The sequence below is a fragment of the Notothenia coriiceps genome, unplaced genomic scaffold (assembly GCF_000735185.1).
Source record: "Notothenia coriiceps isolate Sejong01 unplaced genomic scaffold, NC01 NC01_scaffold00024251, whole genome shotgun sequence".
Classification (NCBI taxonomy): Eukaryota; Metazoa; Chordata; class Actinopteri; order Perciformes; family Nototheniidae; genus Notothenia; species Notothenia coriiceps.
The window spans coordinates 5,999-17,665 of record NW_011356952.1 but is presented as its reverse complement, the minus strand read 5'-3'; the positions used below and the strand labels follow the sequence as shown (position 1 = coordinate 17,665).

Sequence of the window (11,667 nt, the reverse complement as noted above, 5' to 3'; positions counted from 1 at the left end):
CCGGCTGGAGCTTAAACCATAGCTGAGGATCTTGGGTAATCGCTGAAATGCCTACATCTGTTCCCGGTTATTTTTATTTTGAATTCAGTTCCTGACGGACACCAAAAAAGCCAGAGATTATGGAACTAAACAAATAAATAAAAACAAGGATAATTGGGGGCGTGTTATTGGGCTGAGCTAAATAACAGTGTGTTATTTTGAAAAGAATAACAAATTAGAAGGAAAAAGAATTTAAAAAATACAGATTTCAGTATTCTGAGTCTTCTGACCCCTCATTTATTTTCCTCACAGAACGCGCAGCAAAAGTCCGGAATGTAATACGATTTAAATAAAAGCAATAATTGCTGGGCTTGCTATTGACTAAGAAACATGTTTTAGACCACACAGCTTCCGGTCTTCCATACACGTAATGCGGTGAACATATCCAATAGAAATACATTGCTTTTACATCATGCTGTGCATCACGGAAAAAAAGGGGGAAAATCGTGTTGCGTGAACACGATCAATGATTAAAATCGTGTTGGTGAACACGAAATGCCATGAGAGGACTTGTAAGTAACCTACTGTATTGCAGGTGGAGGAGGCAAGTGGATATTACAGTCTGGAGGAGCAAACTGCCCAAGACTGCAAACGTCACAGACAGAGAAATCAAAGTTTGTTCGTCCAGAGAAGACGGGCTGATTTCACTTCAATTTTTTATTTCATATTTTCTAAAGATGAAATAAAAAATTGAAGTGAATCTGAACCTGCGATTCTGCATGGAGACACAAGACTTCGTTTTCAGTGCTGTCGCACACGCTTGTGAGACTTTGCGTCTAGCAGTTTTGCTCCTCCAGCGAGTGCGCTAGAATCATGACTGAGGCCCCCTCACACCTGCTAGCGTACAGTGCGTTTACTTCCACGCCACGCTCATGGCATTCAGTTCGTGTTCACGGGAAGGCAACAACGATTTCACATCTGGATTGATTCGTGTCTGACGCAACACGATGTTCCCGGCAGCTGTTTCATCGTGGTGCACACGTCTCATGATCTTCCTTTAGGAAGGCAATGTTTTCTAGTCGATGGAGTCTCACCGCATTCACGGTGTCATGAGGCGAACGACCGGAAGCTGTGTCGGTCCATAAAAACCATGTTCTTTATCATCGTCCATACAAGCTCCACATATTGCTTGTTATTTTCGACTCTTCGTAGATAACATCCGCGAACTGTTGCAGCACCGTCAGTGACGCACAATATAAATGGCACGAAGGTCAGAGCTCCGCAATACTGGTGAATCATGTATTTTTAAATCTTTTTCTTACTTCGCTAAAGTTGGTTTATTTCTTGTCAAAATGAACACGCTGTGGTCATGTTACTCCCATTCATAACTTCATCCTCTGTTTTTCAGTTTATTCATGTTTAGCTCCCATAATTCTCCTGTCTATCTGTGGATGTCTGTCTCGTCGAACTGATCAAGTGAAAGTAAACATGTACTCGCAGCAGATGTAGTATTTGGAGAGACTACCCAGGTACTGAGCCTGTCATGGTTCAGCCTCGCGGATGTCCTTTGGCTCAATGCCATGTTTGCGGATTACGTGTTATGATATAAACATCGAACAAACATTTCAACAAGAATGAAATAATACTTAATTCCTAGTTTTCTTCGATTCTTTTTTTTTTTATTTCTTGTATTATATTCTGTCTTTCTTTCTTGAGCGTCATCGCATAACGACATTGCTAATACATCACACATCGAAACCGCCCGACGTTCGGACTTGCATACATATACAGATCTGCTCGTAGTTCTCATATTTTATTAGAGCCCCTGATGAAAAGACCTTTGCGAAAAACTGGAAGAAATGCCGCTCGAAACTAATACCTTGACCCGTGGTCCATAATATATCAACTCTTATTAACACAACATCTTCAATTTCTCTTCCACACAATACGGTTCCTTGCAGATCAATAGCAATTCTGGCCCCTGACCTTTACATTTAAATTCTAATTCAATAGATAGGTTATGTTTTACACCATAACGGTGCACAGTCGATATAAAAGGACTTTGAAAATAAGAAATGTAAAATACCTGAGTCTGACATCAATTATACCAATATGCTTGTAAAATTATGTGAAAACATAATACAAACACACATCTTTCAGTATGTATGTACTACATAAGTGTCTTACACTAAATAATACAAAGTTATTATGGCCTGTGTGTACCTTGTGTGCAGCGACTACGTGGTTAAAGCCACGTTACTTGAATTATTGTTTTTACTGTGTTCTATTTATTGAAAAAAAAATATAAGAGTTACATACTTATCATAGGGGGAAGTTTAGAATGCGCGCTCATGATTATTAATACTAATATAGAATATCAAGAAGTACTCTAAGTCAGGGGTTCCCAGACTACGGCCCGCGGGCGCATACGGCCCCGCCACGCCCTTTGACCGGCCCTCCACCTCTCTGCACCTCACCATTTGAACTGGCCAAAGAAGAAGAAAAAAAAAAAAAAAAATTATAAAATATTTTTTTTAAATATTTTATTTTAGTTGGTCCACTTGTTTTGTGAAATAATAACATGACTCTCCAAACGAGGGGCGGTAATCGCTGTTCATTCCGTCACCTGAGATTAAACTCGAGGCCGTCAGTATGTAGTGGCCAGAGCGCTCTGGATGTGGCCATGAGCCAAACAGTGGAACTGTCAATCAGATCGCCAGCGCCTCTATCACGCTTTAAAAAGCAACGTTATGTAACGTTCTGGTTGACATCTGTTACATTTGCATCTTGTTTTTTTAACACACTAAAATATTTTTTTATTAACCATTTTATTTTATATAATTTAATATGTGTGTCTGTATTATTTATATGACGTATGTTTATGACCGAATTTCCGCCCACTTACAAGCTGATCGAAGTCATGCGCAGAAAATATTATGCTACAGTTGAACAGCAGTGTAATGGCGTGCAGTAAAGTGAGGAAAAATTGACAGAGTGTCGGGTTTTTAAAGAACAATGGACCAAGGATTATTTTTTTGTTCCATGGAAGACCGTGCCATTTGTATTATATGTAAAGAAAATGTGGCCGTGTTAAAGAATTCAACCTTCGCCGCCATCACGAAACCCGGCACAGAGAGTATGCTAGCTTGAGCGGCTAGGCGAGAGATGATAAGGTTCGGCGTCTGAAAGGCGGACTAGCTGTTCAACAGGATGCCTTCCTTCGTCAATCCCGGGTCACCTGGCTGCTGTCCGAGCTAGCTACAAAGTAGCTAACCTACTGGCTACCCACGGCAAGCCGTTCACAGACGGAGAATTCGGAAGGCCATGATGCTGGCTGTGGCCGAGGAGGTGTGTCCCGAGAAGACAGATGCCTTCCGTGGGGTGAGTCTCTCAGCACAAACGATGACGAGACGAATTGAGGAGATGGGGGGAAACGTGTTTGACCAACTGAGAGGAGAGAGCCGCAGAATTCAAGTGTTTTGCTTTAGCCATGGATGAAAGTAATGACGTACAGGACACGGCACAACTGTTGATTTTTATTCGTGGAGTCAACACACGTTTTGAAGTGTCAGAGGAGCTGGCATCACTGAGAAGCCTAAAAGGCACAACAACTGGAGAAGACCTTTTTGTCGAAGTGTGCAAAACAATGGGCGAACTTGGTCTGCAATGGGCTAATTTTGCCAGTGTCACTACAGATGGTGCGCCTAGCATGGTCGGATCTACGAGGGGTCTAGTAGGGCGCTTGAACGGCGAGTTCGAGGAACGAGGTCTCGCCCCACCGATTCAAGTCCACTGCCTGATTCACCAGCAAGCGCTGTGCTGCAAAGTTTTGAAGTGGGCGTCTGTGATGAAGGTGGTTGTGCACTGTGTCAACTACATCCGGAAAAATGGGCTGAAACACAGGCAGTTCCAGACCTTTCTCTCCGAGCTGGGGTCTGCTCACCAGGATGTGCTGTACTACACCGAAATCCGGTGGTTAAGTCGAGGCAAAGTATTGCGCCGTGTCTACGACCTGCTGCCCGAAATCAACAACTTCCTCCAGTCTAAAGGTGAAACGTTACGGGAGCTGACCGACCCGGAGTGGAAATGGGACCTCGCGTTTTTAACTGATGTGACTGAACTGTTGAACCACCTCAACCTACAGCTCCAAGGCAAAGGGAATCTCATCAGCGACATGTATTCCCACATAAAAGCATTCGAGGTCAAACTGCAGCTCCTTGTGCGACAGGTCCAAAGCTGGACTTCACACATCTCCCTGCCACCCAAAGCTACTGCGCCGAGAAACCAGCCGCCCCTTTCCCAGTCGCGAAGTGCAAAGATGCCCTGGAGATGCTGCAGCGAGAGTTCAGTGTGCGCTTCCGCGAGCTTCATGTCAACAACAAAGACATAAGTCTGTTCCAGAACCCCTTTGCTGCTGACATTGACGATGCACTTCCCTCTCTTCAGTTTGAACTAGCCGAGCTGCAGAATTGTGATGTCCTTAAAGACGCATTCAAGCCTGACCACCTCCTTGAGTTCTATGCTGAGCTACCAGAGGGCACTTACCCAAACATTAAACAACATGCTCTGAAGATGTGTACCGTTTTTGGCAGCACCTACACCTGCGAGCAGACGTTTTCCCGCATGAAGCAAATAAAAAATCCAACGAGGAACAGACTCTCAGATGAACATTTGCATCAAACTTTGAGACTGGCAACCACTAGGCTACACCCAGACATCGGACTTCTCACCAGCCAGAAGCAAGCACACAGTTCACACTGATATGGTAAATATACTGATTTTAACTATTACAATTTTATATGGCTGTAAACATGAACTATGATTTTTTGATGAAATATGATTAATGTTTTTAATGAATTTTAATGAATAATGCTACACTGTATTTGTAAAATCACATCACAAGGAACAACAGGCAGCATATTTATGTAATTTACTGAATGTGTCCAATGTCATCACTTTATGCCAGGTTTCCAGGCAGCAAGAGAGGGGACTGCAACTGCTGACCTCAAAGATCACTGCCCATCCATCCTTCCTTCCACCCTGGCTACAAGTACCAATTCAGTTCACCTACTGCACATATTGCTGACTTCCCATTCTGTTACTCTCTTCTAGTTTAACCTGCCGAGGGTTTAGTGCTCAGTCTCTCCTCCCAATCTCTTCTCTCAGCATCTGCCTCTCCATCGTTGTCTCTCTCTCTCCCTCTCTCTCCTCTCTCTCCTCTTTCTCCTCTTTATGCACTGCCCCTCATCTCAATCTCCTATTTCAAAGGGATGATAATTGTGCTGTAAAAGTGTTTGGGTGCTCATTGCATTTTCACCTTGAACAAAAAAAATCTCACCTGAATATACAAATAAGAGTTGGTTAGTTGATATATTGTTCACCAAGTTTCTTGTTCTGATGATTTCTCATCTCACTGTAATATAGGCCTACCATTTCTATTGTATCACTCATAAACTGTCAATCACCATGTTTTTCTAACCTTTCCTTGCTATTTTTACATGGTTGTTATTAGAAAATAAAAGGAATACCTGTGGTATTTCAAATTGAAAAACATGTGAAGTCCCCACTTCTTTTGCAAATCACTTGTAATGATGAACTATTTTGTGCTAGAAATTATGGCTATAACAGGCAGTGGCCTAGTATACAGCCCACATGATCGATCCCGGCCCCTCATCACAGTCAGGAACGATAATGTGGCCCCCAGAGAAAAAAGTTTGGGGACCCCTGGTTTAAAAGATAAGCAGTGCATCAGAACAGACAGCAGGCAGCAGCAGGGCTCAGGGAGGAATTATCGCCTTGTAAGTGGATTCATTACATCATTTATAAAATTGTACAAGATGAATTTCTCTACAAGGAAATGGAAAAAGCTAAGACTTGTTGTTCAACAAACTGCCTGTGAGTCTGTTCAAATAAAAATTGATTTGCACTTCATTTGTAATCATCTTCTTTCCTCTTTTCCCTGTCCTTGTTATTTCCTAATAATTGTTTTATACTTACTTATATTTATCAGTTTTTTAGTTTTCACTGAATGCCGTAATTTGATCAGATAATTTCCTCTCTGCTTTGGCTTTTCTACCTGATCTTCCTTTTCCATTCCAATTAGCCTTACCCTCTGCTTTTCATTTTAATGTTTTAATGTGTTTCTCTTATTGTATTATTTATTATTTAATTGTTCAATCTCACACCATATTTTAGTTTGTACACTGAACTATAGAAGGAATGTTTTTAAATATATATCCTTTATTTAACCAGGTAAAAGACTCATTGAGAATAAAATCTCTTTTCCAAGAGTGACCTGGCCAAGAAGGGCAGCATGTACAAAGTTACAACAGATAAAACAAAGACATGACAGGCAGACAAATACAGCTGTAAAACACAAATAAAATGGCACAATAGCCAGTCAATATGCGAAGAAATGGCTGTTTTTAAAATTCAAATGATAGGAAAATAATAGACATTTGTGTACAGTTGTAGTCCACTCTACAGTATTGTTTTTATTAGATCTTATTCTGTTATTTTCTGTTATCTTTTCTTAATCTTATTCTATGTTGCATGTATGTAGTTTATGTGTTTCGGCACTATCTTGCACATTGGTCACTTGCAACATTCTCTTACACTGTCATATTTATTTTGCATTGTTTTTTAATTTAGTTATTCGTTGCCCTATGTTGTATTGTTGGAGGAGTATGCGCCAGAACTCTACTGTCACTATTGTGCATATGACTAAAAAAGCCTTGGAATCTTCAAATCATGAATCTTTAAAATAAAGGTAGGACAAAACCCAATCCAGTGTTTCTTTTTGATTGGCTCTAATGCCCCATTCTCCTCCAATCAGGATGGGCGTCTCCGCACAGGTGACCACATACTGTGCATCGGGGCGACGCCCACTAGCGGCCTCACAAGCGACCAGGTCGTCAACGTGCTGCAGGGCTGTGGGAGTCATGTGACGTTGCTCATCTCCAGGGATCCACAGGGTCAAAAGTCAACAGCCCCGCCTCCTCCACCCCCTCCTGCCTCGGCCCCGGTCTCCTCCTTACCCCCACGCCCCCCTGGCATACCCCCCCAACGCCGGCTCAGCAAGACGGTGAGCAGTCCAAAGAACCATCACGTTGGAACAATTTCAGTTAAGTTTAGTTTGAAGTTGTACAATTATTTCAGAGGAGAACTTTGTGCTGGACAAAGACACAAAAGCAGATTTTATTTTGTTTGTGATCTGCTGCTGTCTTAGGAGACAGTGCAATCTCAAATATATACTGTATATGGACTCTATGTTTGTGTTACAGCCTAACCTGGAGGGGTATGAAATCCATGAGGTTCCCCTAACCAAGAATGACGGCCAAAGCCTTGGAATCTCCATCATCGGCTACAACACCCTGACCAGCCAAGGTAGGACAGGAGAGAGAGAGCAGTTAAAGCATACCATATCCGGTGAAACTCAATTCACATACACCAATGCAACAACCAGCTTAGGCAGGACACATATACACACTGCTATTGAACATCCATTCAAACAAACCTACTACTCCCGTTGTGGCAAACTCCCATGTAAAATTTGTCTTATCTAGTACTAGGCATTTCATTCTAGCTCAAATATGTCACTGTTCAGGTGCCCCTGTCGAAAAGCTGAACGCAGGTGGCGAACCACAAATCTTCAGGTTCATTTTGAATTCTGTAAAGAGACACTTGGCTTTTTATAATTTGGAATTGAAAAATGTACGACAGTCTTCCTTCTCTGACATAATTGCCAAAAACAACGCACGTGCCTTGTTTGCTACCGTCGACAGACTAACTAACCCCCCAGTATCAGTAGCCTCTGAATTTCTATCCACCAGGGCCTGCAATGAATTTGCCTCCTTCTTCACTGACAAAATTCAGAAAATCAGCCAAGCAGTCATTGCCTCTGTATCAGGCTCAGCAAATGTGTTGTCCCTGTTTCCACTTAAAATAAATTCAACACCATGACACAATTCCATCTTATTAATAATAAAAACCTTGAAGACATTATACAACATCTGAAATCCTCCTCATGCTGCCTTGATATTATGCCAACAGGCTTTTTCAAAAATGTTTTTCATTGCATGGCCTCAGATCTCCTACGTATTTCTACAGTCCCTGAAAACTGCAGTCATTAAACCGCTCTTAAAAAAAAAAAAGATTTAGACTAGGGGTCTCCAACCTTTTTTAGGATGAGAGCTACTTTAAAAAAATAAAAAAAGTTTATTGCGGTGTATATATTTAGCACATTTTAACATTATTATATGCTTACCTTTGTGTGCTGTTTGGATCTGTGGGACCCATTTTCAGTGTTTACTAAAAGAAAATGTATGCAGTTTAATTATTTTAACCTGCTTTATTTGGGGGTGGACCTCACATACTCTAGGGGGGTCCGTGGGCATGCTCCCCCGGGACACATTTTCACCTATCATGCTATTTTTAGGCAATAGCATAGGTCTCAGATATATAAAAATATATAACAAATATGTCTATGAAGTGTTTTGCTCAAAATACCAAACAGATCACCCATTCTAGCCATGCCGCATATCCCTCTATTTCACTTCCTGTTTCAAAAGTGCTGATTTTGGGTATAAAGCTTTAAAAAAAAAAAAATTGATACAAAAGAGGGGTGGAGCTTATGCCGGCTCATGCGGGAGATTCTACCGGCAGATACTTCCGTGATGAAACGCCATATCATGGATGATCAAGGATTATTTCTGAAACAGTATGGAGCTCAAAGGCTTTCTCTCTTGCCGGTTATACCACAAGGTGAGTTTCTTTTTATTTCCTGCTTCGTCACACACATGCTCTCTCCAGTACAGGTTAGCTCTGAGTGTTAGCAATGCTAATGTAAACACAGACCATATTACGTCCAAAACAGTCGGGCATTGTTTCTGATAGCAACGTTTCTGATAGTGCTGCTGTGGGTCTGCATTGCCGATATGACGTCATATCGGACGCAAATCTGGATCAGCTCCGTTGTACCCTCGTTTTTTAGAGATCTGGGTACGGAGGAAAAGAGAGAAGGTTTTATTTTCTGACGCTGCGTGAGTTCCCCGACACACCAGGGACACATATTTACCGTAATTTTCGGACTATAAGCCGCGCCTTTTCCCCTATTTTTAGACGCTGCGTCTTATATAACGGTGCGGCTAATCTATGGATTTTTACAGCTAACGGCCAACACCTTTAACTCTATGGGCTCTATGGCCGGTCCGCGGACCCCCACCTTTAAGCGGCGGGTTCCAGCAGGAAAAGCTGGAGGCGGCAAAGGTGAGACGGTAGCGGGCAAAAGTAAAAGTTGAACCCGGAGAGTGGTATGCCGCTGCTTGCGGCTTATATTCAGTGCGCCTATAGTCCGAAAATTACGTATGTCCACTTCTGGGACCTATCATGCAAAATGCACTTTCCATCAGATTCCATCCGACCAGACGTCAGCCCGGAACTAGTGAGGCGTGACGCCGCCACATGGGCAACGCTCTCCACCTTATTGCAGACCATGGGGACCAGGGGACACATAATTTGGAAGCTGTAAGGTTTTCCATGTTGAATATTTTGCATTCCTTTTTATTTAGCGTGTTTTCCTGAAAATTGATGCCGTGCTCGTAGCTGTAGCATGTAGGATGAGACAGTGATTGTTGATTTCGCAGTCTTTATTACTTGTTGCAAACATGAATACACGATATGTGTGGACGTGTGCCCGAGCTTTAGGTAACAACAGTTTGTGTATGTGTGCGTAATTGTTGGAAGGAGGGGCGAAAACACACCGTGCACTTTGGACTTTAATTTTTTTCATTGGATTTTATATTCTAATGACACATTATTTTTCAAGAACTTTTATTTCATAATGAACATTCATTTATTTCAACGAGGCTTGTATTTCAAAATAGTCACTTTAGGCTCAGCGTAGTGCTTGTTACAAACTTTCCATTTCTCCAGTCTCGCCATAACTGTTAGTTATGGCTCAGGTTAATCTAGCTCCCTTCCGACGTGAGCGTGGTTCTTGGTTCATGCTGGCAGCCAAAGTGGGGTCAGCTAGAAACCGGTTTTCTGGATGTTTGGAGACGGCGCGCTCGGCTGGGCCGAAACAGGAGAACAAGAGCTAAATCAGGCTAGCCCGGAACTGGCTTGGAACGGTTGGTGGAAAAGGGGCAGACCAGTTAATCCCCAGAAAAGCACAAGAACGGTTTCTTGAAACTGAACCGGTTTGGTTTATTGGCCAGTTGCAAACCACTTAGAGTACTGGGCTATTGAATGATATTGAGTCAGTGTTGTGGTGCTGTTGCTTGGTCTGGATCTGTGGTCACATGTATACTATTTATTGGGCCTCATTTTTTATTTCAGAATTTATTTTATAGGACCTATTTACTACTAACAGTGGGGAAAAAAAAGATTTTTAGTCAGCCCCATTGTGCACATTCTCCCACTTAAAAATGAAGAGAGGAGGCCTGTCATTTTCATCCTAGGTTATACCTTCAACCTATGCGAGACAAAATGAGAAAAAATCCAGAAAATCACATTGTTGATTTTTAAAGATTTATTTGCAAATGATTTTGGTTGGAAAAATAAATATTTGGTCATACACAAAAGTTCATCTCAGGGGTCCTTTGTTATATACCCTTTGTGTGCAATGACAGAGTCAAAGTTTTCTGGTAAAGTCTTCACAAGGTTTTTTCACACACTGTTGCTGGTATTTGGCCATTCCTCCATGCAGATCTCCTTTGGGCAGTGATTTTTGCGGCGCTGTCGCTGGGCAACCCAGACTTTCCAACCCCTCCAGATTTTCTATGGGGTTGAGTCTGGACACTGGCTGGCCCTCTAGGACCTTGAAATGCTTCTACGAAGCCACTCCCTTCGTTGCCCGGGCGGTGTGTTTGGGTCCATTGTCATGCTGAAAGACCAGCCGTTTCATCTCAATGCCCTTGCTGATGGAAGGAGGTTGTCACTCAAAATCTCACCGATCCATGGCCCCATTCATTCTTTCCTTTCACGGGATCAGTGTCCTGTCCCTTGCAGAAAAAAGCCCAAAGCATGAGATGTTTCCCCCCCATGTTTCACGTAGGTATGGTGTTCCTATTGGATGCCATCGCATTCTTTTCTCCTCCAAACAGTCAGTTGAGATTTTACCAAAAAGTTATATTTTGGTTTCATCTGCCATATGACATTCTCCCATCCTTCTTCTGGATCTCTAAATGCTCTCTAGCAACTTCAGACGGGCCTGGACATGTACTGGCTTAGCAGGTGGACACGTCTGGCATGCAGGATTTGAGTCCCTGGCGGCGTTAGTGTGTTACTGATGGTAGCCTTTGTTTCCTTTGGTCCAGCTTCTCTGCATGTCATTTGACTAGGTCCCCCCCGTGTGGTTCTGGGATTTCTTGCTCACCGTTTTGATCTTTGACACCCACGGGGTGAGATCTTGCGGGAGCCCCAGATCGAGGGAAGATTTATCAGTTGTACTTTGTATGTCTTCCATTTTCGGTAATAATTGCTCCCGCAGTTGATTTCTCTACACCAAGCTGGCTTACTATTGCAGATTTCAGTCTTCCCAGGCCTGGCTGCAGTTCCAATTTTGTTTCTGGTGTCCTTTGACAGCTTCTTTGGTTCTTGGCCAAGTGGATTTGGAGTGTGGGACTGTTTGAGGTTGTGGAAGCTGTACTTTCTATATGATACGCTTCAACAGGGTGCCTATTAATA

The 11,667-nt window shown here is 42.5% G+C and overlaps 2 protein-coding genes across 3 annotated transcripts in view; one reads left to right on the top strand and one right to left on the bottom strand.

The window, feature by feature from the left end:
- The window catches only part of LOC104954942 (inaD-like protein), a gene marked incomplete at its 3' end in the record, with an annotated part of 20,186 nt that extends 12,821 nt beyond the window's left edge, over positions 1-7,365 (top strand). The window contains exons 3-4 of the mRNA XM_010782154.1: positions 6,815-7,063; positions 7,263-7,365. Coding sequence (XP_010780456.1) covers positions 6,815-7,063; positions 7,263-7,365 — 352 coding nt within the window. The remainder of the gene's footprint in view (positions 1-6,814; positions 7,064-7,262) is intronic.
- LOC104954941 (GTP-binding protein Di-Ras1) overlaps positions 1-11,667 on the bottom strand; it is a 32,108-nt gene that overhangs the window by 17,363 nt on the left and 3,078 nt on the right. The window lies entirely within an intron of this gene.